Genomic DNA, 27682 nt, shown 5'->3' on the forward strand with positions numbered 1-27682 from the left:
CTTTTCTGCTTCTCCACCCCGTTGTGATTATTGGGTGTAGCACACCGGGCAACGAACCAACTTCAGCTGTTGTTTAGCCTCTTGGCACTGGGTGCCGGCAACAACAGGATTCACAGCTCAGAAGCTCCCTGTCTGCTGCTCTTGTTACCTGCTAAAGTGTTTGGAGAGGAAGGGAAGGAGGCTGGTGACATAGGCCACAATTTTTCACAAAGAAAATGTCTCAGCTCAGGGAGTTCCATGTCTCGCCTCCATTAAAACAGTCTAACGCTTGCAGGCACATGTCACTTGGGGTGACCCAACATGTAGTTTGTGACATACAGCCAGTCAAACCCCATTTTCTTATTCAAGCTCCACAAACAGAATGGAAGTGGGCTGGGGCATGACATCTCACAACACACTGCTCAAGAGCAAAGCATCAGGTTAGGGAGCGGCATATCCCGACTTCTTCAGAACTGTCGCACAGTTGCAGGGATGTGTCGCTTGGGCTGACCCACAATGCCATTTTTTTGCATACAATCTGTAAAAACCCAGCTACTTATTCAAGCCATTTACACAATGAAAGTGGGTGGAGGTGTGATGTCTCATGGCATATTGCACAGAAGCAAAGTTTGGGGTAGGTGTGTGGCGTGTCCCTGCTCCCTCAGCACAGTCAAACAGCCACAGAAACGTGTCATGTGGGGCCAGCAGAGACAAAGATAGTCAAAACCCAGCTCTTATTCAAGCATCATTTACACAATGGAAGTGGGGTGGAGGGGTGACATATGCCAGCAAGTTGCTTAAGAAGGAAGCTTCAGGTCAGCAAGTAGCATGTTCCAGCTACTTCAGCACAGTCGAAAGGTCAGACATGTGACCTGATCATAGAATAGAATCATAGAATATCAGGGTTGGAAGGGCCCTCAGGAAGTCATCTAGTCCAACCCCCTGCTCAACGCAGGACCGATCCCCAATTTTTACCCCAGACCCCTAAATGGCCCCCTCAAGGATTGAACTCATAACCCTGGGTTTAGCAGGCCAAGGCTCAAACCACTGAGCTATCCCTCCCGATGCTTATTTTGTCATGTACAGCCAGTCAAAACCCAGTTCCTTCTTCAAAATCCCTGTACAAAATGGAAGTGGGGGGTGTGACATCACACAGGATATTTCTCAAGACCACAATGTCAGGTCAGGGAGTGGCATGTCCCAGCTGGGACTTGTTATGTGGTGTGACCAAAGATGCATTTTCTCTAAACCCAGTTCCACTCAAGCACCATTGACCATATGGATGTGGTGCGGGGGGAGATGGGGCAGCTTTGGGGTGGGGAGTGGCTTGTGCCCCAAAGCTGATGGTCATGGGGCTGGGTCAGACATTTTGTCAGGCACAGCCAGTCAAAACCCAACTCCTTCTTTGATTATTTAATTAATAATTAAATAATTGCTCATTTACATTTTTATCACATTCAGTCACATTAATTTGATGAAATTTCTAAAAAAAATAATCTTACATGGATATATTTTAAATAATTTTGCCCTCTGAGTAAGGCACTGGCAGTAAGGAAGCAATTTCAGCCTCATGGGCACCGGTCCCTGCAATCCCCCGTACTTACTTTGAGGGCTCAGCGGGGATGTCTTGTCCGCTCTGTGGGAGGGCTGGGGGTTTCATTATCAGCTGTTTCTCTGAGAGGCAGTTGTTGATTTGTACCATGCCCGCTGCAGTTCTCCTCCTCAGTTTTCTGTCACGGTATCCCATGTCCCAGGAAGCTAAGGCATGCCTCTGCTGCACAGGGACTCGGCAGGGCAATTTCTTTTCAGCATTCTCTACTTTGGCTCGTGCCTCTGGATTTGAGCACGTACCTGCCGAGTCCCTGCACAATACCTGTCCTCACCCACCTCCCTTCACGACTTACTGCACTCATCGCGTTGCACAAGGGAAAGGAAAGTCAGCCTCGGTTCCAAAAAGCATTTTATTGGGCGATGCGTTACACAGAGAGTGGTTATATAGCAGGCATAGCAACTCAAGGCCCATTACAGGAGCGAAGGAGAAGTTGGTTTGCCCCTCACTTGAGGAATGGTGGGATATGTGTGGAATGAGACTATTTGAACTAGATCTGCTCTAGAACAAACAGGAATTAATTCAGGGAAGTTCTGTGGCCTGTGTTATACAGAAAGTTAGAGTAGATGATCACTATAGGCCCCTCTAGCCTTATAATTAATTAAGTGAAAGAAAGCTTATTTACAGACAAAGGCTCAAAAAAGAGTCACTGCCATCTGTATTGTGCCCAGCTTCCCACATAAATCGGCATGGCTGTAATAAACACACTTCCTGCCTCCCTGCGGATGCAATCCTGATTCTGCTGCTTAGACCCAGACTCAAACAATTTTGAGGACAGAAGAGTTCTAACAGAGAATGATTTTCTTCTCCAGCTTTGCTTATTCTAGTCCTAGCATGACACAGGGGCATGTACATTAACTGAGAGAGGACTTCATGTTCTGAGCAGACCTGAAAATCAGAGGAGTCCCTTGTTGTGTAATGCTGAAGATCACACTGTGGCTTTGTGACTGTCACTAGCAATTACTATTCACATCCCAAACTCTCAGCCTTCACTCAGCAGAAGATTCTTTGCACTGATGCCTGAGTTAATTAAATTAATTGAGGATTAAATTAAAATGCTAGAGGAACCACACAAATGAACACACTGGCTTTCCAAATTTATACAGCCTATGTGACTGGATAGCTAGGCACCAAATCACCCAAACATAGGGCTACTTTGCACAGTTCTAGCCACTTCAGCTGGGCAAAGCAATTCTAATGCTAGTGGACCCTGTCCCAGAGAGCTAAACAATTATCACTGCATCAATTGCTGGTGGATTCCCCCTGCCTAAGGGAATCCTAAGGTGGCACAGAGCTTGTGTAATTTCTCCTGCACCTCAGCTGCCAGATGGGGATGGAGCCAGGGGAAAAGGAAGCATAGTTAAGGCATCCCTGCACCCATTTGGTTTTCATCTTCCAGCTGCTCTACTTAGCGCCAGGACTGGTCCCATCACCCAGGTTTAGGATGCAAAGACTCATGCCAAGTGCTTCTTCCCCAGCCCAGAGAACTGAGGCTGTCGCACCAATTTCCTTTCATATGTGGTGCTAACACTAATAGCACGTCCTTATTCTTTTGTGACTACCATGGAATAGCTTGGGGGGAGATAGCGCAGTGGTTTGAGCATTGGCCTGCTAAACCCAGGGCTGTGAGTTCTATCTTCAAGGGGGCCATTTAGGGATCTGGGCCAAAAATTGGAGATTGGTCTGGCTTTGAGCAGGGGATTGGACTAGATGACCTCCTGAGGTCCCTTCCAACCCTGAGATTCTATGACTTTTCCAAAGTCTGCAAAAAGATTAGGAATTAATGAGTTAATGTCTCATTTCTTCAATAGAGACACTTTGCTGACTCACCATTCCAGGAAAATCAGAAAGAGAAGCTTTTTTAGCCTAGAAACCAAAGAACAATAATTAAGTGGCATCACATGGCTGACAATCATTACTGTCTCGTTCAAATGCACCCCTGGAAAATCTGCAAACTTTGTTTCTCTTAAAGGAAAAATTCTAGGATTTGTTATACTAACTCAGAGAGCACAACAGAGTTTTAGTAAATAAGAGGTACGTTGAGAGTTCATTGCAGAGAAATTCTAGTGCATCCGTTGGACCTACTTTGTCCTACAACACCATCTCCCAACAGAGACCCATATGATTATGGAAAATCAGACAGAAAGAAATGGCTCTTAAGAAAAAGCTGATTTAGGCCAAATTTGTGTGAATTTCGTAAGATTCCTGGCTGATTGTCAAATATTCTGTTGTCGTTTTGAAAACTCATTCTAGTGCCGTTCTCTGCTCTGTAATGTCATGTTTAGAACATTTCATATATTGCACTGGAATGTCTTTTAACAATGCTCACTTTAATTTGGTTGCATCTCACTGAAGAGGCCTCATGCAAAACAAAATCAAGCCAAACACTAGCACTTATGCCGTGTATTCCAGGCAGTAAAATCATTGGACTGAATGTGGTAAAGAATCCTTGTGGGCAGCATCCTGACTCCAGCCCTCCAGGGGAACTTCAGCTTCCATCACTAGTAGTCACCAGATGCTTCTTCTGTGGGGTGAAATGGGCAAGGTGTTAATAAAGCAGTGAAGGCCCCTGGGAGGCTGGGATTTTGTTTTATCTCTATGGGTTAAGCAGGAACAGGAGGACAAAGGGGAGAGAGGCAATATATCCACCAATCGATGCCCTCAGGCTCTGTGGAAGATGTTCACCTTGCCCAGCTGGAGTCCTTCTCTAATTACCCTAGTCCAGTACAGCAAAGCAGGATTCCCATCTGACTAGGCACAGGAGCCAACAGATGGCCAAAGAACATTTTAGAAGTACGACTTTTAAGTCTAAGACATCTACCAATGAGAACTCATGACACTTTGTGTACAGTGTCCCTCACGCCCCTGGCATTTTTACCACTTGAACCAGAGCGTGCAAATCTACTGGACAGGAAGGGTGGCAGTTGGTTGTATATCACAATGGGTCCTCTTGAACAGGTGACCTCATTTAGTCTAAAATTGTAATAATTAGATAAACAGTCATTAATAAGTTAATTTCTAATTTTTTCAAATGTAGCTTGGGCAAGAAATTTCAATGTTTTATCTGTTGGATATTAGTTGGTTACTTAGCTGCTGAAGAAGGGGAGCTACGTATCTCAGTTGCAGGGCAGGCTCCAGGCACCAGCTAAGGAAGCACGTGCCTGGGGCGGCCCCTGTGGAGTGGCGGCATTTTGGCCAATATTGGGGCGGCTCTTTGGCAGCTCTCTGTTTGCCTTATTTTTTTGGCTTGGGGAGGCAAAAAAGCTCGAGCCGGCCCTGCTCAGTTGAGAACCTGAAGGATCAGAAAGGGCTGAGGAGCAGCTGAGTTCTGCAAAAGGAAAAGGCAGGGAAGCACCTACCAGCCCTGCTCTAGCCTGCTGCGGGAAGCCCGGGGCTGCAAGCCTGAGCTTGCACTGCAGTAGAGAGATCTCCTCGTGCCAGACCTCACCTCTCATGTTTCCTCAGATACCATCAGTTGACACTCCCAGGATGCAGCCACCAGGTATTCCCTGGTTACCAGGATGGCTGTTGTGTGAGAAGGGGATCTGCTAGCCTCTGCAGGGGAGTGACCCACTGCAGCTGACCTCTTCCAGCTCCCTGAACCAGGACTCCTCTTGGCAAGCCATAGTGAAACATTCTCCTTCTGCAGCACTGAACTGCTCCTCACGTCCATCCCACAGCCCCCTGTGCTCCCTGCATTGCCCACTGGCAGAGGTGGTGCTAGCCCACTGGGGGCCCTAAGCAGGAATAACTCTCAACTCAGCCTTATCTTGGGAGCCACTCCTGATCCCTCAGCAATTATTTGCTAAGCACTGACAATGTGCTCAGAACAAGACAACAAGGACAGATGGCTGGAGGGATTGCTGCTCTGACCCACTATGGTAATTTCGATGTGACAGGAAGACCCTGTCCTGAAGAGGTAACAAGCTAAACATTTATATAAAGTCATCCCTGGCAGCCCAGGTTAGCTTTACCTTTGACCAGCCATGCTGAGGGACTGCATGCCCATGAGCTTACTCATAACGGGCCCAATTTTCAAGCCTGGGTGCCTAAATGGAGGCGTCTAAATCTGCATTAGGCATCTATATACCAGTTTCTGGACCTAAGAACCAGCTTTACAAGGCTATTTAGGCACCTCAATATGTAGATAGGCACCCAGTGGGATTTTCAAAAGCACTTCAGGGAATTACATGCCGAACTCGCACTGATTTTCAAGGGAGCTAAAGTATCTTAATCAGTTTAGGTGCTTTTGAAAATCTCACTAGGCCCCTATTTGTATCTTTAAACAACTAAAACCTTTGAAAATATGCCCCGTAAGTATTTATCTAGGCCCATAAATGCAGATGCAAACATGCACCTTTGCGTATCCTACTTTGAAAATTGAGTTCCCCATGTTACGCTGAGTGCAAGCCAGCCAGTTCTCTCCATACCTACCTTCCCCAGCATGCGTTGATCTCCAAGCTGAGAGGTCCAGCTTCGGTATCCGATTGCAGTTCACAAAGTCTCTGGGGTAAGTATTGGCATAGAAAATATGCCTAGGAACCTCAGTAATGTGGGTGTTATCACAGATTATACGTGGCAAGCTGATCCGTCTCAGGGCGCTTCGCTGCTGGGGAGTGAAAATCCCGATATTCTCCCACCAGAATCTGCCCAAAACAGGAAAAGAGCAGCAACAGATTTTATCCTGTGGATTTTGATAGACTCGGGACAGCTGGCATGTCATTTCCAATGAAACATGAACACAAGCAACATTTTTCTCTTTAAAAAGAACAGGAGGACTTGTGGCACCTTAGAATAAGAGAATAATAGAATATCAGGGTTGGAAGGGACCTCAGGAGGTCATCTAGTCCAACCCCCTGCTCAAAGCAGGACCGATCCCCAACTAAATCATCCCAGCCAGGGCTTTGTCAAGCCTGACCTCACTAGTGTCGAATAGAGGGGAACGATCATGTCCCTCCATCTGCTGGCAATGCCCCTACTTATATATCCCAAAATGCCATTGGCCTTCTTGGCAACAAGGGCACACTGTTGACTCATATCCAGCTTCTCGTCCACTGTAACCCCTAGGTCCTTTTCTGAAGAACTGCTGCCTAACCATTCGGTCCCTAGTCTGTAGCGGTGCATGGGGTTCTTCCGTCCTAAGTGCAGGACTCTGCACTTGTCCTTGCTGACCCTCATCAGATTTCTTTTGGCCCAATCCTCCAATTTGTCTAGGTCCCTCTGTATCCTATCCCTACCCTCCAGCGTATCTACCTCTCCTCCCAGTTTAGTGTCATCTGCAAACTTGCTGAGGGCAATCCACACCATCCTCCAGATCATTTATGAAGATATTGAACAAAACCGGCCCCAGGACGGACCCTTGGGGCACTCCACTTGATACCAGCTGCCAACTAGACATGGAGCCATTGATCACTACCCGTTGAGCCCGACAATCTAGCCAGCTTTCTATCCACCTCATAGTCCATTCATCCAGCCCATACTTCTTTAATTTGCTGGCAAGAATACTGTGGGAGACAATGCCAAAAGCTTTGCTAAAGTCATGGAATAACACGTCCACTGCTTTTCCTTCTTCCACGGAACCAGTTATCTCATCATAGAAGGCAATTAGATTAGTCAGGCATGACTTGCCCTTGGTGAATCCATGCTGACTGTTCCTGATCACTTTCCTCTCCTCTAAGTGCTTCAGAATTGATTCCTTGAGGACCTGCTCCATGATTTTTCCAGGGACTGAGGTGAGGCTGACTGGCCTGTAGTTCCCAGGATCCTCCTTCTTCCCTTTTTTAAAGATGGGCACTACATTAGCCTTTTTCCAGTCGTCCGGGACTTCCCCCGATCGCCATGATAATGGCCAATGGCTCTGCAATCACATCCGCCAACTCCTTTAGCACTCTTGGATGCAATGCATCCGGCCCCATGGACTTGTGCACGTCCAGCTTTTCTAAATAGTCCCGAACCACTTCTTAGAGACTAATAAATTTATTTGAGCATAAGCTTTCGTGAGCTACAGCTCACTTCATCAGTTTTCTACTGCATGCATCCGATGAAGTGAGCTGTAGCTCACGAAAGCTCATGCTCAAATAAATTTGTTAGTCTCTAAGGTGCCACAAGTCCTCCTTTTGTTTTTGCAGATACAGACTAACACGGCTGCTACTCTGAAATCTTTCTCTTTGTGAGCTTTGTAATGAATGGGGCTTTGTGATGAGGCTGAGCGGACTCGCTCTGAAGTGGAATGTGAGGGACCACTACATTTTTGTTATGGTCTCCCACAGTATTTTTGCCAGCAAGTTAAAAAAGTATGTATTGGATTAATGGACTATAAAATGGATAGAAAGCTGGCTAGATTGTTGGGCTCAACGGGTAGTGATCAATGGCTCCATGTCTAGTTGGCAGCCGGTATCAAGCAGAGTGCCCCAGGGGTTGGTCCTGGGGCCAGTTTTGTTCAATATCTTCATTAATGGTCCGGATGATGTGATTAATTGCACCCTCAGCAAGTTCGCAGATGACACTAAGCTCGGGGGAGAGGTAGATATGCTGGAGGGTAGGGATAGGTCCCAGAGTGACCTAGACAAATTGGAAGATTGGGCCAAAAGAAATCTGATGAGGTTCAACAAGGACAAGGGCAGAGTCCTGCACTTAGGAAGGAAGAATCCCATTCACCGCCACAGGCTGGGGACTGACTGGCTAAGCAGCAGTTCCGCAGAAAAGGACCTAGGGGTTACAGTGTACAAGAAGCTGGATGTGAGTCAACAGTGTGCCCTTGTTGCCAACAAGGCCAACAGCATATTGGGCTTTATTACTAGGAGCATTGCCAGCAGATCGAGGGAAGTGATTATTCCCCTCTACTCGGGGCACTGGTGGGCCACACCTGGAGTATTGTGTTAGTTTTGGTCCCCCCACTACAGAAGGGATGTGGACAAATTGGAAAGAGTCCAGCGGAGGGCAATGAAAATGATTTCGAAGTCATGACTTATGAGGAGAGGCTGAGGGAACTAGGGTTATTTAATCTGCAGAAGAGAAGAATGAGGAGGGATTTGATAGCAGCCTTCAACTACCTGAAGGGGGGTTCCAAAGAGGATGGAGCTTGGCTGTTCTCAGTGGTAGCAGATGACAGAACAAGGAGCAATGGTCTAAAGTTGCCGCAGGGTGGGGTCTAGGTTGGATATTAGGAAACACTATTTCACTAGGTGGGTGGTGAAGCACTGGAATGGGTTACCTAGGGAGGCGGTGGAATCTCCTTCCTTAGAGGTTTTTAAGGCCCAGATAGACAAAGCCCTGTCTGGGATGACCTAGCTAGTGCTGGCCCAGCTTAGAGCAGGGGGTTGGACTAGATGACCCCCTGAATTCTCTTCCAACCCTGGGATTCTCTGATTCTATGCTCCCCTGGGTGGGCGAAGCCAAGCCCGCCCCACCCCTTTCACTGGAAGTACCAGGAGCTCCTCTGTTACTGAGCCACAGGAGAGACCGGATGTCTCTTCAGGGGAGCAGACGTCCCTGCAAGAGCCTGGTCCAGCCCAAGTGGACCGACACTTTGCCATCATGGGAGGCAGACGAGGACCCCGAGGAGCTGCCGGAGCTACCCGTGGCCAAGTACCCCGAGCAGAGAGGGGACCTTTGGGACCAGGGCTGGCTCCAATGTTTTTGCCGCCCCAAGCCGCAAAAAAACCCCAAAAACATGTGGCTGAACACAGAAGCGGAGTGATGGTGTGGCCGCCGAATTGCCGCCAGTGACTGTAGAAGAGTCACATCCCGCCACCGCCGAGGGCGGATTGCCGCCCCAGAGCCCGACGTCCTGCCGCCCCTTTACATTGGCCGCCCAAGGCACCTGCTTGGTTCGCTGGTGCTTGGAGCTGGCCCTGTTTGGGACCCTACATCCAGACTGTGGTGGGGGGGCCCCAGAGAGACCAGACTCTAGTCCGGTCCTGCTGCCGGAGTGTGAGTCAGCATGTTGCGGCTGGAATCCCCGCTGACCCAGTGGCAGATCACCTTGCCACTTTCAGGGGCCTGGGCTGGGATGCAGTGGAGTTGGGTGGGCCTGCGTCCCCCTGATACCCCACCCCTGGATGGCAGCCTCCCCACCATAGGCAAAGAGGCCTGTGTTGGCGTTCACACCCCCCTTCTCCCCCCCCGCCTGAGCCTCTTGTCTGCTTTGGTGCTCAGCTCCCGCTCTGCCCCGCCTGAGCCCCCAGACTGCTTTGGCACTCACCCCTGCAAGAGCCCTAATTGTGACTCCGCTCCGCCCAGAGGGAGCCAGAGCCCCTCTACAGACGGTTTGTAGCTGTCTGCCCAGCCAGGTGGCTGCAGGCTAAAGACTGTTTGTGTTTCTGCCCCCCCCCCCAAAAAAAGGGGCTGGAGCTCTTCCCTATAAGACTATTACTGTAGTCTGCCTGTAGTGAGGCAGAGTAGCCTCCCTCTCCCACTTCAGAGTGAGGGACCACTACAGGCTTAAATTCCAGTGGCTTACTGTGAATGGGGATCCCCTTTTCTGTATTCAGAATACCTACAGTGGAGCACCCACAGGGACACTACTCGAAGAAGAATAAGTAGATATCAACTGGGATTCCTATCTTTGTATGATCTCTTACCTGTCCCCATCTCGCAATTTTCTGAACTGAGATCCAATGAGGCAAGCCATGGTGGGCCCAACTCTGCCATTGGGAACAAATGGCTCCGCGAGTGCCCCAATCCAGATGTCGATATTGTCTGGTGTCCCGTACAGGTCCATGAACTTCTTGGCTAGCTTATGATTTCTCAGCTCTTCAGAGAGATCAGCTAAGTTGCAAAGCTGTGAAAGCCCACAGAATTGCCTCCAGGCGTTATACCCTGCAGAACCAGAGCAGAGCAGTCAATACCACCATCTCCCTCCCATCTGTGCTAGCAAGTTGTTCCTCTTCCTTGGGTGACGCAGTCACATATTTGTTTCTAGTGTATTTGAAGTCTTTTCTAAAGCTCTCCCCTTATTGTCTCTGATTTTCTGTTCTTTGTGTCAACTCTTTGTGTCAACTTTAGTTCCAATTAGTACCTTACCTGGCACGATCGGTATAGTTCAGGCAGGATGTCTATTCTTTAGATCATGCTGTTTTAGACATAACCCTTTCCTACCCGGCAGCTTTTACTCTTTGTTTGTTTTGGTGTCAGAGGCACATGAATAATTGTGTCTCTCTATGGAGTCTTAAGTTACTTTCAGGCTCCATTTACAGTTTAAGATTCTAACATATTCTTCCACCTGCTATTAACTAAAATGATCTTTGGATGTATAAAGAGGGGAATGTTGAGTAGAACTAGTGAGATTCTGTCATCTCTGAATCACTGTTGGAACACTACATCCCATTCTGGTCTCCACACTTTAAAAATAATATTGAAAACCTGGGCAGGGTTCAGAGAAGAGCTAAGGAATCATTTGAAATCTGGAAAGTACAACTTACACTAAGAGATTTAATGAGCTCAATGTATTTCACTTATCAAAACAAAGATTAAGAGACTCTTTAATCCTGTCAATAATTGCCTATCTAGAGAAGGCACCAGGTATTAGGGAGCTCTTTGCTCTAGCAGATAAAGGCAGAATAAGATCCCATGGCTGGAAGCTGAAGTTAGACAAATTCAAATGAGAAATAAATTGCAGCTTTTTAACAGTGAGTGTAATGAAGCATTGGAACAGATTAGCAAAGGAGGGAGTAAATTATCCTCATTTAGAGGGTTTTAATCAATTTGGGTATCTTTGTAAATGTTCTGTTCTAGTTCAGACACCTGGTAGTAGACCCAGTTGTGTTGCCTTAAAAAGCAGGGAAGAATTATTCCCTCCACTGCAGGAATGACAGGCTGATGTTATATGGTCTGTGTTATGCCGGTCAGATTAGATCCTAGAGGTTACTTCTGGCCTTGAAAACTGTGAATTTATCACCATTCCTCATAGTTTTGAAGTCTGCCTTATTAAGTTTCCCACCACAATGCTATCCTAGTTACAATATCAGCCTAATTGGGCAGTGATCACTGTTAGCCCAGGAAGCTTCTATGTTCCATTTTAATTTTATTAACTCCTGTCTATTACTCAAGACTAAGGGCTTGTCTACACTGAAAACGCTGCAGCTGCCCCACTGCAGTGCTTCAATGAAGACGCTATCTACACCTCCTGTCAACATGGGTACTCCACTTCCCCAAGAGGCGGAACTAGGTCTGTACCAGGGGTCAGGTTGGTTTAACTGTGTCACTCAGGGGTGTGGATTATTCACTCCCCTGAGCGATGTAGTGATACTGACCTAATTTCCTGGTGTAGACCACATCTGAATTGAGAATTGCTTCTTCTGTAGGCACCTCAACAGGCTGATATAAAAAGGTATCATTCTGGTACCAAACTGATATTCCAAACCATTCCCAGATTCATAGAGTGTAAGGCCAGAAGGAACTATTAGATCATCTAGTCTGAGCTCCTGAGTAACACAGGCCAGAAATTTTAGCTTCTCCTGTGCTGAGCCCAACTAAATGTGTCTGAGTAAAGCATCTCTTCTAGAAACGTTTCAGAGTAGCAGCCATGTTAGTCTGTAGCCGCAAAAAGAAAAGGAGGACTTGTGGCACCTTAGAGACTAACAAATTTATTTGAGCATAAGCTTTCATGAGCAGCTCACTTCATCGGATTTGTTAGTCTCTAAGGTGCCACAAGTCCTCCTTTTCTCTTCTAGAAAGGCCCCAGTCTTGCTCTGAAGACTTAAGGAGGTGAGAATCGACCACTTTCCTTGGCAGCTTGTTCCAATGGCTAATCACCCTCTATTAAAAATCTGTGCCATATTTCCCATTTGAATTTGTCTGGCCTCAGCTTCTAGCCATTGGCTCTTGTTCTGCCTGTCTCCTCTGCATTAAAGAGCCCTTTAGCACCCAGGCTTTTCTCCCCATGATGGTACTGAAACAGTATAGTCCAGTCACCTCTATATCGTCTTTCTGATCAGCTAGTCAGGTGGAGTTTTTTAAGTCTCTCACTGTAAGTTTCTCCAGCCCTCAAATCTTTTTAGTGGCACTTCTCTGTACCATCTTCAGTTTGTCATCATTTTTTTTCATTGGAGACACCAGAAATAGACGCAACATTCCAAGACTGGTCCCACCAATGCCGTACACAGAGGTAAAATCACCTCCTTACTCCTACTCACCATGGTCTAGTGAATCGTAGGGGAGTTAAAGGCATCCACTATCATTTTTCTACCTGCTACTTTTCTTTACGACTCCTCCACTTCTGCAATCTTAGCTGTGAGGTGTTACGGTTGGCTCCTGAGGACACTGACCTGCTCACAGCAGGGGCACATCTGCCACACAATAAGTAGTGGTAGCAGATGACAGAACAAGGATCAATGGTCTCAAGTTGCAGTGGGGGAGGTCTAGGGTGGATATTAGGAAAAACTTTTTCACTAGGAGGATGGTGAAGCACTGGAATGGGTTCCCTAGGGAGGTGGTGGAATCTCCCTCCTTAGAGGTTTTTAAGGTCAGGCTTGACAAAGCCCTGGCTGGGATGATTCAGTTGAGGATTGGTCCTGCTTTGAGCAGGGGGTTGGACTAGATGGCCTCTTGGGGTCCCTTCCAACCCTGATCTTCTATGATTCTATGAGCCACAGACAGGACATGTGAGAAGATGCGATTTGTTGAATCAAAGAGGCAGCGTGGTTCAGGAGCTGGGCAGAGTTAGAATGCAGCAATTCCTGAATTCTAGTCCGGGCTTGGCAATGATTCTTGCAGACAAGTCATTAGCTTCCATGCCAGTTTTGCCATTTATCAACTGAAGATAATATGTTTGTTGTGACACAAAGAGAAGAGTTCATCAGTGACTGTTTGCAATGTTCTGTGCAATGTGATGTGAACGTAAAGGATTATGTTGCTAAGCATCTAACTCCAGTCAGCTCTTAGCTCCACACTGGCTGCTAAGTCAGTGGCTAACTTTCATAGAATCATAGAATATCAGGGTTGGAAGGGACCTCAGGAGGTCATCTAGTCCAACCCCCTGCTCAAAGCAGGACCAATCCCCAATTAAATCATCCCAGCCAGGGCTTTGTCAAGCCTGACCTTAAAAACTTCTAAGGAAGGAGATTCCACCACCTCCCTAGGTAACGCATTCCAGTGTTTCACCACCCTCCTAGTGAAAAAGTTTTTCCTAATATCCAACCTAAATCTCCCCCACTGCAACTTGAGACCATTACTCCTTGTTCTGTCATCTGCTACCACTGAGAACAGTCTAGAGCCATCCTCTTTGGAACCCCCTTTCAGGTAGTTGAAAGCAGCTATCAAATCCCCCCTCATTCTTCTCTTCCGTAGACTAAACATCCCCAGTTCCCTCAGCCTCTCCTCATAAGTCATGTGTTCCAGTCCCCTAATCACTTTTGTTGCCCTCCGCTGGACTCTTTCCAATTTTTCCACATCCTTCTTCTAGTGTGGAGCCCAAAACTGGACACAGTACTCCAGATGAGGCCTCACCAGTGTCGAATAGAGGGGAACGATCATGTCCCTCCATCTGCTGGCAATGCCCCTACTTATACATCCCAAAATGCCATTGGCCTTCTTGGCAACAAGGGCACACTGTTGACTCATATCCAGCTTCTCGTCCACTGTAACCCCTAGGTCCTTTTCTGAAGAACTGCTGCCGAGCCATTCGGTCCCTAGTCTGTAGCGGTGCATGGGGTTCTTCCGTCCTAAGTGCAGGACTCTGCACTTGTCCTTGTTGAACCTCATCAGATTTCTTTTGGCCCAATCCTCCAATTTGTCTAGGTCCCTCTGTATCCTATCCCTACCCTCCAGCGTATCTACCTCTCCTCCCAGTTTAGTGTCATCTGCAAACTTGCTGAGGGTGCAATCCACGCCATCCTCCAGATCATTTATGAAGATATTGAACAAAACCAGCCCCAGGACCGACCCTTGGGGCACTCCACTTGACACCGGCTTCCAACTAGACATGGAGCCATTGATCACTACCCATTGAGCCCGACAATCTAGCCAACTTTCTATCCACCTTATAGTCCATTCATCCAGCCCATACTTCTTTAACTTGCTGGCAAGAATACTGTGGGAGACCATGTCAAAAGCTTTGCTAAAGTCAAGGAACAACACGTCCACTGCTTTCCCTTCATCCACTTTCCTACCTACTGGTTTACTGTGGCACAGTAAAGCAGACAGGACCCAGAAGAGATCCCGGCAAGATCCCAGCCAACACTGTGCTGTCAATATTTACTCTCCATGTCAGACTTTTTGTCGCAGGGTATGTGGATGGCTTAAGGTTGACTACATTTCTCTGTATTCCATTATGGGACTGTCTGGTTTTCCCCCTACGTTTCTAGAATATACTGCAATTTACATTCATTCCTGTGGGGTTTGGCATTTTGGTTTTTCCATTTCCTCTGGAGGTTTGTTTCTGAGATGGAGCCAGCTGGGATCCTCACCTGGGAGACCTTTATCTCTGCCACGCTGCATGTTAAGTGCCGCTAAATCCAGTCCAGTCCTCATGACCTGTTCAAACAGCCGATCCCGGACTTCATCCACAACCATTTGCCTCTGTGTCATCAGTTTGGCCTGATTAGCCATCAAGCCACGGAGAATAGGGTCAATGCCACCTGCAGGAATTAAACAGCTACTAGTAAATGGCCTTCCACGTCCAACAACATTAGGGATGGACACTGCATTTGAAACAGAGGCCCTACCTGGGCTTTTGTTCATACATCTACTGGTATAGTAGATGACTTGGGAACCTAAGCTTTGAATTTCCTGATATCTGGAAAAGTGCTCCTTCAGAAAAGGAGGGTGGTCCAGCAGTTAACATGCTGACCTGGGACTCAGGAGACTTAGGTTGAATTCCCTGCACCATCACAAACTTCCTAGGAGGCCTTGGGCAAGATACTCAGGCCCCAATCCAAAAAAGGTGCATGGCCATTGTAAAGATTCACTTCTCGGTGCCTGGAAAATCAGGGGACCCACAAAGCCTGAGGTAGGCATCAGTGCATAGGGGGGTGGGGGAGAGAGGCACCCGAGGAAAGGCTCCACCAAAGCTCGGTGGGGAGCCATCCCAACTAGCCAACGGGGGAGGCAGATCAGAGGGCAGTGTTCTAAGCCCCACCCCCTCGCAGAGTTCAGCACCCAAATCCAGGCTGCAGGAAGATGCCTATCTCTGCTAGCAATCCACAGCCAGGAACCCCTCTGCTGGAGTCAGGAGGTTTAGATGGCTGCCTAGCTTCCCACAACACTGAGGAAGCTGCCTCCTGTATAACCTTCAGTGCACTGGTTCGGGCACTCACCCAGGACATGGGAGACCAAGTTCAATTCCGTCCTCTGCCTGATATGTAGAAGGGATTTGACCAAGGCTCTTCCCCTGCTCATATGAACACCCTAATGACTGAACTATGGGATATTCTGGTAGCAGTGCTGTCAGTCTCTCTTGTGAAAGCTGTTCTACTGTAACTAAATATTAATTGGGCCAGAGAAAGCATGAGAATCTCCCTATAGTCCAGTGTTTAAGGCACTCACCTAAGAGGTGGGAAAGCCCTCTTCAAACTTTTTCGCCTCATCAGGAAGAGGATGGAATTAAACTGGGGCCTCCCCCTTCCTGGGTGAGTACCCTAGCCACTGGATTAAAGGCTATAAGGGAGGCCAGCTCTTCCTCTTCCTCCCTCCTTGCCTGACTGTTCTGTGTAGCATTAGGCATGTTCTGAGCACACCCATTGGACTGGGTCCTGCAGGAAGATAGGTGGAGGAACATGGTCAGGGTAGAACCATAGACCCCAAAGGAGCATTTGCAGCAAATGCATTTAGGCACCTAAAGGGTTAAATGGCAGCTGAGTGGGGGTTTTGTGACTTGCAGTGGTGCCTAAACAGGGATTTAGTCCCCTAAATCTGGGATTTAGGCACGTACATCCCTTTGTGAATCTCTCCTGTATTCTCTCTGGGCCTCAGTTCCCCATCTGCAACTGGGGACAGTAAGAATATCAGAACGGCTATCCTGGCTCAGAGCAGTGGTCCATCGAGCCCAGTGTCCTGTCTCTGACAGTGGCTGATGCCAGATGTCTGCCCTATCTCACAGGGGTGTTGTGAGGATAAATACCTTAAAGATTTCGTGAGCTACAGCTCACTTCATTGGATGAAGTGAGCTGTAGCTCACGAAAGCTTATGCTCAAATAAATTGGTTAGTCTCTAAGGTGCCACAAGTCCTCCTTTTCTTTTTGCAGATACAGACTAACACGGCCGCTACTCTGAAACCTTAAAGATTGTGAGAGACCCAGACCATATGGTGATGGGGACCATGTAAGTACCTCACATAACTCCAAACTTCCTGCATTCAGGTCTTTTTTCCTCCCCTCTCAGGAAAATGTTTATCTTCAGTGATTTTATTAACAACTATAAACATTTAACCAACCACGTGTGAGCTACCCCAAGAGGACGGTTTCTACTTTGACCACTCAGAGGAACTGTGCTGGGATGGCAAGATGCTTTGGCCACTGGTGACTGGCAGGATTCACTGGCTGATTTTGAGACAACGACCCCTATGTTGATGTATCCTGTTGTGAAGTCTGGCCATAGTGGCAGACGGGAAGTGTCTGACCAGAATGGGTGTGGGGCAGCGGAGAGTAGGACTGCAGGAAGGGTTTTACCTTGTGTCACAATTTTCCACGTAGCAAAGAATTCTTTGCTGAGGAGAGTTGGGGGGCCTACAGGCTGGTAGCGATCATCCAAGCGGAACACAAAGGGCTGAATCGAAGCGTGAGCAAAGCGGAAAGCGATGGTGAAGATGCTGGATATTCGGGGATCCACAGAGTCATTGTACCCCTGGTAGAAAGGAATAGCTGTCCTGAAGTTATTTCCCAGCACGTGGGGCAAGTAGTCTCTGAAGGTTATAATCTGGGGAAAACAAGGAGAGGATGATCCACTCATGGCACCAACCATCAGCTCCCTGGGAGTGCAGAGAGGGCTATGCTCATCTCCCAAGAGTTATTCTATGTAACTGTTTCAAAACCACCTGTCTGGGAACACGCAATAAAAGGGCAAGTGCTTGTACAAAATGGGAGCAGAGAAAGTGCACAGGACAGGGGCTACCCAACAATCTCTCTGTTGACTTGGCCAGACACTCTTTTCACCCAAACACACTTTAGTCCCAGGTACCAGATTGTAACTTACTTCCTAACTTTGTGGCACAGACTCATGGTCCTTTCTACAGCTGGCCATTTTATCACATGGTCAGTGATGCATCCTTCGGCAGGCCAGATTTGGGTGTCAGCACAAAAGTCCTCTGCATATGGCTGCGGCTTCCCCAGCCATGCAATTGTTTCAGAATCTCAGCTTTCGTTACAAATAACAAAGTTTCCACCCTTCATGTTTGCTCAGAAAAGAATTAAAACACGCCCCAGCAGGCTACTGTGAGCACATCAGACCTGTCCTCTACTTCCTACGCTTGCTTACCATAGAATTTCACATTAAGTTCAAGGTCTCAGTCCCAGGGTATCTAAAAGACTAGCTAAAGCTCCCGGATGAAACCTGTGATCGACAACTCTGCTCCTCTGGCACAATGGAACTCTCAACAATCAGAGTAAAGATCATCGGTGTAGGAGACAAGACTTTTTCCGGGTTTAGTCTGACACAGTGCAATGAACTCCCCCAAGAATCAAGGACCATCCCATATCTCCTTGCTTTCCACTCCAGGTGCAAGGCACATTTCTTTGACCTTGCCAGTCAAAGGGGGCTGGTGGTTCCTAAAAGATGTAATCCTAGATGCTCAATATCAAGCTATTCCAGTGCAGAGAAAAGAAAAGAAAAGCCACAAGAGGCCAATGTGGCTGCATGAGGATCTTCATAGCTATCTACAAACCAAAAGGGATCCATAAAAGAAATGGAAGGAGGGGCATGGCACCAAGGAAGGATACATGGGATAGCATGAGTGTGTAGGGACAGAATCAGGAGAGCCAAGGCAAAGAATAAGTTACAGCTGGCAAGGAATGTTAGAGACAAGAAGGGGATCTGCAAATATGTCAGACAAAAAAGGGAAGATCAGGGATGCTGAGGGTCCACTGTTCAATGGAGAAGGTGAACTGGTAATGGAAGATGATAGGAAAGAAGAGCTGCTCAATGTCTACTTTGCTTCAGTTTTCACACACCAAATAACACGTGACTGGACGACTAGCGAAGTTACCATAGACAATAAAGGGGAAGGGATGCAGATCGGGATAAGTAAAGAACACATCAGAGATCTTCTGACTAATCTGAATGAATTCAAGTCAGTGGGGCCTGATGTTATTTATCCCAGGGTGCTGAAGAAATTAGCTGAAGAAATCTCAAAGCCACTGGCAATAATATTTGCAAACTCATGGATGACAGGAGAGGTCCCGGAAGACTGGAGAAGGGCAAATCTGGGGCTCATCTTTAAAAAGAGGAAAAAGGAGGAGCCAGGAAACTACAGACCAATCAGCCTGACCTCCATCCCTGGGAAGCTACTAGAGCAATGTACAAAACAGTTAATTTGCGAATACCTGGAGGCTGAAGGGTGATCACAAGCAGCCAACATGGATTTATCAAGAACAAATCATGTCAAACCACCTTGATTTCCTTCTTTGACAAGGTAATTCGTTTAGTGGATGGGGGAAATGCGGTGGACATAAATACCCTGACTTTAGCAAGTCTTTTGACACAGTCCCACAAGACATTCTAATAAGTAAGTGGGAGAAATGCAGGCTCAGTGGAACTACCATTAAGTGAATACATAATATGTTAAACAACCACAAACAAAGAATAACTATTAATGGAATGATGTCAGATTGGAAGGAGGTCTTGGGTGGAGTTCCACTGGAATCTGTTCTGGGCCCAGTGTTGTTTAACATTGTCATTAATGACCTGGATGTAGGTATAGAGAGCACACTGATCAAGTTTGCAGATGACACAAAGCTGGGGGTGGTTGCCAACACTTTGGAGGGTAGAGCTAAAATTCAGAGGGATCTTGATAAACTGGAGAACTGGGCTAGACAACAAAATGAATTTCAACAAAGACAAATGTGAGGTGCTACACTTAGGGAAGAAAAACCAAATGCACAAATACAGAATGGGGGAAAACTGGCTTGGCAGCAGCTCTGCTGAGAAGGCTGTGGGGGTTGTGGTGGATCACAGCTTCAACATGAGTCAGCAATGTGATGCTGTTGCAAAAAAAGCAAATGCAATTTTAGGCTGTATTAACCTAAAGCTGGTTAGGCCTCAGCTGGAGTACAGTGTCCAGTTTTGGTCACCAATGTGTAGAAAGGATGAAGAGAAACTGGAAAGGATCCAGAGGTGTGGGACAAAGATGATCAAAGGAATGGAACACAAGCCATATAAGCAAAGGCTGAAGGAACCGGGTATGTTTAGTTTGGAAAAGAGGAGATTAAAGGAGGAGATAATATGATCTTCAAATACTTAAAAGACTGCCATAAAAAAGATGGAGAAAAGTTGTTCTCTCTTGCCATAGAGGACAGTACAAGAGGAAATCGGTAAAAACTACAGCATAGCAGATTTAGATTAAATCTCAGGAAAAACTTCCGAACTGTAAGAGCAGTAGGGCAATGGAACAGAGGCCTCTGGAGGTCATGGAAACTCCCACACTGGAGGTTTTCCAAAGGAGGCAGGATAGCAGGCTGTCTTGTATGGTTAAGACAGTGGTTCTCAAACTTTAGCAACCCGAGGACACCCTTGATTTAAAATTTTTCGGGGACCCCCAAGGCCCTCCACTTAGCCCTGGCCCTGCCCCCTTCCCTGAGGCCATGCCCCACCCCTTCTCCAAGGCCCCATCCCTGCTCACTCCATCCCCACTCCCTCTGTTGCTCGCTTTCCCCCACGCTCACTCACTTTCACCAGGCTGGAGCAGAGGGTTGGGGTGCAGGAGAGGGAGTAGGGTGCAGGCTCTGGGAGGGAGTTTGGGTGCAGAAGGGGGTGTGGGGTGCAGGCTCTGGAAGGGAGTTTGGGTGTGGGAGCGGGCTCTGGGCTGGGGCAATGGGTTGGGGTGCAGGAGGGGGTGACGGGTGCAGTCTCCAGCTGGGCAGTGCTTACCTCGGGCAGCTCCCGAAAGTGACTGGCACATCCCTCTGACAGCAGCTCCTAGGCTGCGTGGCCAGGGGGTCTCCGCACGCTGCCCCTGCCCACAGACACCACCCCTGCAGCTCCCATTGGCTGCAGTTCATGGCCAATGGGAACTGCGGACTCAGCACTTGGGGCGGGGGCAACGTGTGGACACCCCCCCCCCCAAGGGTCGCAGGGACATGTCGGCCACTTCCGGGAGCGGCACGGAGTCAGAGCAGGTAGGAAGCCTGCCTTAGCCCCACTTAGCCCCACAGACTTTTGGCATGCAGGAAGCGCTGGGAGGGAGGGGCAGGAGTTGATGGAGGGATGGGGAGATCAGCAGAGCCCCTCAGGTACCCTCAGGGGTCTGCAGACCCCAGTTTGAGAAATCTGGTTTTGACACAAGAAATCCTTGGCAGTGGGTTAAAGTAGATGACCCTTGCAGTCCCTTCTAACCAGTGATGAGCTGCCAGAAGCTGAAGAACTGGTTCCCTCGGTCACTCTGGGTCTTCGGCAGTGCTGCCGAAGGGCCAGAGCGCTGCTGGGGGAGTAAAAATTCTCAGAGAAGCTTCCCCAGCCGAGAGCTCAGGCACTGGCTTCCCTCTTGGGGGGGCTCTGCCCCTCCCTTCTGACCTTTCGGCTCCACAAGTCAGATGAGGGCTGAAAGTGGCAGTGTCTCCCAAACACCATCCACTTGTGACTCCAAAGGGAGATGCTGTTTCCAGCAGCCTGTGCAGATCTGTGAAATCCCGTCCCTCCTTTCTTGCATACTATAACCAATTTCCAGAAGAGTTAATAGTGCTGACATTTAAATTATCACCATTATTGAGCATAACCCCAAATATACGTACAATACGATGGGGGCTAATTTAGCTACAACTAATCAGGAGAAAGATCTTGGAGTCATCGTGGATAGTTCTCCGAAGACATCCATGCAGTGTGCAGCGGCAGTCAAAAAAAGCAAACGGGATGTTAGGAATCATTAAAAAAGGGATAGAGAATAAGACGGAGAATATCTTATTGCCCTTATATAAGTCCATGGTACACCCACATCTTGAATACTGCATACAGATGTGGTCCCCTCATCTCAAAAAAGATATATTGGCATTAGAAAAGGTTCAGAGAAGAGCAACTAAAATGATTAGGGGTTTGGAATGGGTCCCATATGAGGAGAGATTAAAGAGGCTAGGCTTTTTCAGCTTGGAAAAGAGGAGACTAAGGGGGGATATGATAGAGGTATATAAAACCATGAGTGGTGTGGAGAAAGTGAATAAGGAAAAGTTATTTACTTGTTCCCATAATATAAGAACTAGGGGCCACCAAATGAAATTAATGGGTAGCAAGTTTAAAACAAATAAAAGGAAGTTCTTCTTCACTCAGTGCACAGCCAACCTCTGGAACTCCTTGCCTGAGGAGGTTGTGAAGGCTAGGACTATAACAGGGTTTAAAAGAGAACTGGATAAATTCATGGAGGTTAAGACCATTAATGGCTATTAGCCAGGATGGCTAAGGAATGCTGTGCCTAGCCTCTGTTTGTCAGAGGGTGGAAATGGATGGCAGGAGCGAGATTACTTGATCATTACCTGTTAGGTTCACTCCTTCTGGGGCACCTGGCATTGGCCACTGTCAGTAGACAGGATACTGGGCTGGATGGACCTTTGGTCTGACCCAGTATAGCCATTCTTATGTTCTTATCTGCACTCGAGACCCCAAAGCAATGAATGGGGCTGTCATAAATATAAAGGGAAGGGTAATCACCTTTAAAATCCCTTCTGGCCAGAGGAAAAATCCTTTCACCTGTAAAGGGTTAAGAAGCTAAAGGTAACCTCACTGGCACCTGACCAAAATGACCAATGAGGAGACAAGATACTTTCAAAAGCTGGGAGGAGGGAGAAAAACAAAGGGTCTGGGTCTGTTCGTGTGATGCTTTTCCCAGGGACAGAACAGGAATGGAGTCTTAGAACTTAGTAAGTAATCTAGCTAGGTATGTGTTAGATTATGATTTCTTTAAATGGCTGAGAAAATAGTTGGGCTGAATAGAATGAATATTCCTGTCTGTGTGTCTTTTTTGTAACTTAAGGTTTTGCCTAGAGGGATTCTCTATGTTTTGAATCTAATTACCCTGTAAAGTATTTACCATCCTGATCTTACAGAGGTGATCCTTTTCTTTTTACTGTTTCTTCTATTAAAATGTTTCTTTTCAAGAACTGAATGCTTTTTTTCATTGTTCTAAGATCCAAGGGCTTGGGTCTGTGGTCACCTATGCAAATTGGTGAGGATTTTTACCAAACCTTCCCCAAGAAGTAGGGTGCAAGGGTTGGGAGGATTTTGGGGGGGAAAGACATTTCCAAACAACATTTTCTCAGGAACCCAGAGAAATGTTTGGTGGTGGCAGTGGAAAACCAAGGGCAAGGGGTAAAATAGTTTGTATCTTGGGGAAGTCTTAACGTAAGCTGGTAAAAGTAAGCTTAGGAGGTTTTCATGCAGGTCCCCACATCTGTACCCTGGAGTTCAGAGTGGGGAAGGAACCTTGACAGAGTGGGGAAGGAACCTTGACAGAGTGGGGAAGGAACCTTGACAGGGGCAGCCCATGCATCTCAGAGCTATTGTTTCAAGCCCTCTGACGATTCAGGCAGGCATCACACTCATTTCACATTTTCAAGGTTTTCTCTACAACTATAAAGGCTGGAGTTAGGGCTGAGCAAAAGTCAGAATTTCCATCCTGTGGGAAATTGCAATATTTCAACATTTATATCCGACCCTAGTCAGAATGAAAAGTTGAAATTTCAACAATGTTTGCAGAACAAAATAGTCCAAAATATTTTGTTTAGGAAATGCCAAAATCATAGATTTGTTGGGCTGGAAGGGACCTTGAAAGGTCATCTAGTCCATTCCCCTGTGCTAGGCCAGAACCACGCAAACCTGGACCATCCCTGACAGGTGTTTGTCCAACCTGTTCTTAAAACTGCCAGGGATGAGGATTCCACAATCTCCCTTAGTAACCTGTTCCAGTACTTCACTATCCTCTGAGTTAGAAAGTTTTTCCTAATATCTAAAGTAAATTTCCCTTGCTGCAGATTAAGCCCATTACTTCTTATCCTACCTTCAGTGGATGTAGAGAACAACTGACCACTGTCCTCTATAACAGCCCTTCACATATTTGAAGACTGTTATCAGTTCTCCACCTCCCTCAGTCTTTTTTTCTTACGACTAAACATGCCCAGTTTATGTCCTCATAGGTCAGGTTTTCTAAACCTTTGATCATTTTTGTAATTCTCCTCTGGACTCTTTCCAATTTATTCCAATCTTTCCTAGAGGGTGGAACCCAGAACTGGACACAGTACTCCAGCTGAGGCCTCACAAGTGCTGAGTAGAGCAAAACAATTACCTCCACTGTCTCACATATGACACTCTTATTCATATGTCCCAGAATAATATTAGCCTTTTTCGCAGCTGCATCACATTGTTGACTCACATTCAATTTGTGATCCATGGTAATCCCAAAATCCTGTTCAGTTGTACTACTATCGAGCATGTTATTTCCCATTTTGTAGTTGTGCATGTGATGTCTCCTTCCTAGGCAAAGTACTTTGCACTTGTCTTTTCTGAATTCCATCTTGTTGAATTCAGACCAATTCTCCAATTTGTCACGGTTGTTCTGAATTCTAATCCTCTCCTCCAAAGTGTCCTCCCAGCTTGTTGTCATTTCCAAATTTTAAAAGCATACTCACCACTCTATTATCGAAATCACTAATGAAAATAGCAAATAGTACCAGGCCCAGGACAGACCCCCGTGAGGCAACACTACATAACATCCTCCCAGTTTGACAACAGACCATTGGTAACCACTCCTTGAGTGTTGTCTTTCAACCAGTTAAGCACCCATTTTATATTAATTTAATCTAGGCCATGTTTCTCTAGTTTGCTTACAGGAATGTCATGTGGGACTGTGTCAAAAGACTTAGTAAACTCAGGTTTCAGAGTAACAGCCGTGTTAGTCTGTATTCGCAAAAAGAAAAGGAGGACTTGTGGCACCTTAGAGACTAACCAATTTATTTGAGCATGAGCTTTCGTGAGCTACAGCTCACTTCATCAGATGTATACCGTGGAAACTGCAGCAGACTTTATATACACACAGAGAATATGAAACAATACCTCCTCCCACCCCACTGTCCTGCTGGTAATAGCTTATCTAAAGTGATCATCAGGTGGGCCATTTCTAGCACAAATCCAGGTTTTCTCACCCTCCACCCCCCCACACAAATTCACTCTCCTGCTGGTGCTAGCCCATCCAAAGTGACAACTCTTTACATAATCAAGTCGGGCTATTTCCTGCATAAATCCAGGTTTTCTCACATCCCCCCAACCCCCATACACACACAAACTCACTCTCCTGCTGGCAATAGCTCATCTAAACTGACCACTCTCCAAGTTTAAATCCAAGTTAAACCAGAACATCTGGGGGGGGGGGGGGGCGGGTAGGAAAAAACAAGAGGAAACAGGCTACCTTGCATAATGACTTAGCCACTCCCAGTCTCTATTTAAGCCTAAATTAATAGTATCCAATTTGCAAATGAATTCCAATTCAGCAGTTTCTCGCTGGAGTCTGGATTTGAAGTTTTTTTGTTTTAAGATAGCGACCTTCATGTCTGTGATTGCGTGACCAGAGAGATTGAAGTGTTCTCCGACTGGTTTATGAATGTTATAATTCTTGACATCTGATTTGTGTCCATTTATTCTTTTACGTAGAGACTGTCCAGTTTGACCAATGTACATGGCAGAGGGGCATTGCTGGCACATGACCTGCATATCCACCAATGTGATATATGCCATCATGTGACAGCAATGCCCCTCTGCCATGTACATTGGTCAAACTGGACAGTCTCTACGTAAAAGAATAAATGGACACAAATCAGATGTCAAGAATTATAACATTCATAAACCAGTCGGAGAACACTTCAATCTCTCTGGTCACGCAATCACAGACATGAAGGTCGCTATCTTAAAACAAAAAAACTTCAAATCCAGACTCCAGCGAGAAACTGCTGAATTGGAATTCATTTGCAAATTGGATACTATTAATTTAGGCTTAAATAGAGACTGGGAGTGGCTAAGTCATTATGCAAGGTAGCCTGTTTCCTCTTGTTTTTTCCTACCCGCCCCCCCCCCCCCAGATGTTCTGGTTTAACTTGGATTTAAACTTGGAGAGTGGTCAGTTTAGATGAGCTATTGCCAGCAGGAGAGTGAGTTTGTGTGTGTATGGGGGTTGGGGGGATGTGAGAAAACCTGGATTTATGCAGGAAATAGCCCGACTTGATTATGTAAAGAGTTGTCACTTTGGATGGGCTAGCACCAGCAGGAGAGTGAATTTGTGGGGGGGGGTGGAGGGTGAGAAAACCTGGATTTGTGCTGGAAATGGCCCACCTGATGATCACTTTAGATAAGCTATTACCAGCAGGACAGTGGGGTGGGAGGAGGTATTGTTTCATATTCTCTGTGTGTATATAAAGTCTGCTGCAGTTTCCACGGTATACATCTGATGAAGTGAGCTGTAGCTCACAAAAGCTCATGCTCAAATAAATTGGTTAGTCTCTAAGGTGCCACAAGTACTCCTTTTCTTTTAGTAAACTCAAATGCTGAAACGGCAATTTCCATCAGAAAATCATCCCAGCCGAAAACTCCAAACCAGCTATCGCTAAAGACCCTTTTCTAATATTAAAGGGAGAATCTGAACAAGTGGAGCATAAGAAAAATACTGGTTTCCCCAACATGGTATTCCCTAGCCTAATACAGCCCAGCAGATAGTGGAATTGGCTGGATGTGCTGTTGATGCAGAGTGAAGAGGAGGGGGATATGCTGTGTGCTGCTAAGGGCTGTAGGAGTTTTTCTTCCACATCACAACAGGGGACCACCAGAAAAATTGTGACTCCTTGTGTGCATCCCCAGTGCGAACCTTCACTGAGCAGCCCCTTCCTCAGGGCACAGTCTAACAGTCAGAGCAATGTTAATTCAATGCCCATCCAGCATTTTAAAATTTAAACCCACAACATTTACACAATGTTGCTCCCTCCTACTTTCTTTGTCCCCATATTCCTCAGAGAGGTCTAGGCAGGAAGTCTGACAAGACAGACAAGACTCCCCACTCCCCACAGTGAAAAGTGATTTCCCCCACCTGCGTAACTCAGCAGTGGCCATTGTGTGCTCTTGCTTTCAGACAGGGAGTCTCTGAGGGGCTGGCATCAGGCATCTGATTGCTTAGCCAGAGAGGAACATTTTCCAGAAGTTCTCAGCAGCTGATGAGAGGGTGTTAAAGAGGAACACCCTTCTCAGCATCCCTCAGCTACTGCCATATCTTACATCCATGTGACATCTGCTATCCCAAATACTTCAAACCAGATATACAGTATCTTTCCACCCACCACGGAAATGCAGACACCACTTGCATAGAACATATAGCTACTTTATATCTATTATATCCAGAGGAATTTAGGGATGTCAAATTGGAATTTGGCAAAGCCCAACACCTACTCCCCTCTGAACAGTGCTGAGGACTATCTATTGACCTGATGAGGTCATAGCTTGGTTTCAGACAGCATCTCCAGTACCACAGTTCCCCAGCACCACACTGGGCATTGGTTCAGAACTGACTCAGAAGGAAAAGCACCACCTCCCTGACCCCTTTTGCCTCTTCCTGTAGGAACACAGATTTCCCTTGATGGTCCCATTTTCAAGTACTGATGAAACCTGACCATGCTTCGCCTATAAGCTCACAGCCCAAGGCAGCATGGCTGCGGGAAACCAGTCATTACAACTGGTACCTGGATCATGGCACCTATGATCTTCCGGGCCTCCTGGTAGAGCTTCTCTCCATCCCACTGTGGATTTAATCTCCTCAGCTCTCTGGCCAAGCGATTGTGCTCCCGGAGAAAAAGTGTGTGCAAAGATGTCAGCTCTGGCATTTCATTGGCTCGAGTGTCACCTGTGGAAATCAAAACCACTAATTCAGTCTCCCAGCCTTGTTCCCCTTGTAATCACATCTCCTTCCCCTCAACCCCCTACTGCTCCTCC

The 27682-nt window shown here is 46.9% G+C and overlaps 1 protein-coding gene across 1 annotated transcript in view; it reads right to left on the minus strand.

Annotated features, from left to right (window-relative positions):
* Nucleotides 1-1922: 1922 nt before the first annotated feature.
* MPO (myeloperoxidase) overlaps nucleotides 1923-27682 on the minus strand; it is a 66963-nt gene continuing 41203 nt past the window's right edge. The window contains exons 8-13 of the mRNA XM_048823917.2: nucleotides 27433-27593; nucleotides 17194-17440; nucleotides 14995-15165; nucleotides 10171-10408; nucleotides 6023-6234; nucleotides 1923-4112 (exon numbers count right to left, since the gene is read on the minus strand). Coding sequence (XP_048679874.2) covers nucleotides 4090-4112; nucleotides 6023-6234; nucleotides 10171-10408; nucleotides 14995-15165; nucleotides 17194-17440; nucleotides 27433-27593 — 1052 coding nt within the window. The 3' untranslated portion in view covers nucleotides 1923-4089. The remainder of the gene's footprint in view (nucleotides 4113-6022; nucleotides 6235-10170; nucleotides 10409-14994; nucleotides 15166-17193; nucleotides 17441-27432; nucleotides 27594-27682) is intronic.

The sequence above is a fragment of the Caretta caretta genome, chromosome 17, assembly GCF_965140235.1.
Source record: "Caretta caretta isolate rCarCar2 chromosome 17, rCarCar1.hap1, whole genome shotgun sequence".
NCBI classification, from domain to species: domain Eukaryota; kingdom Metazoa; phylum Chordata; order Testudines; family Cheloniidae; genus Caretta; species Caretta caretta.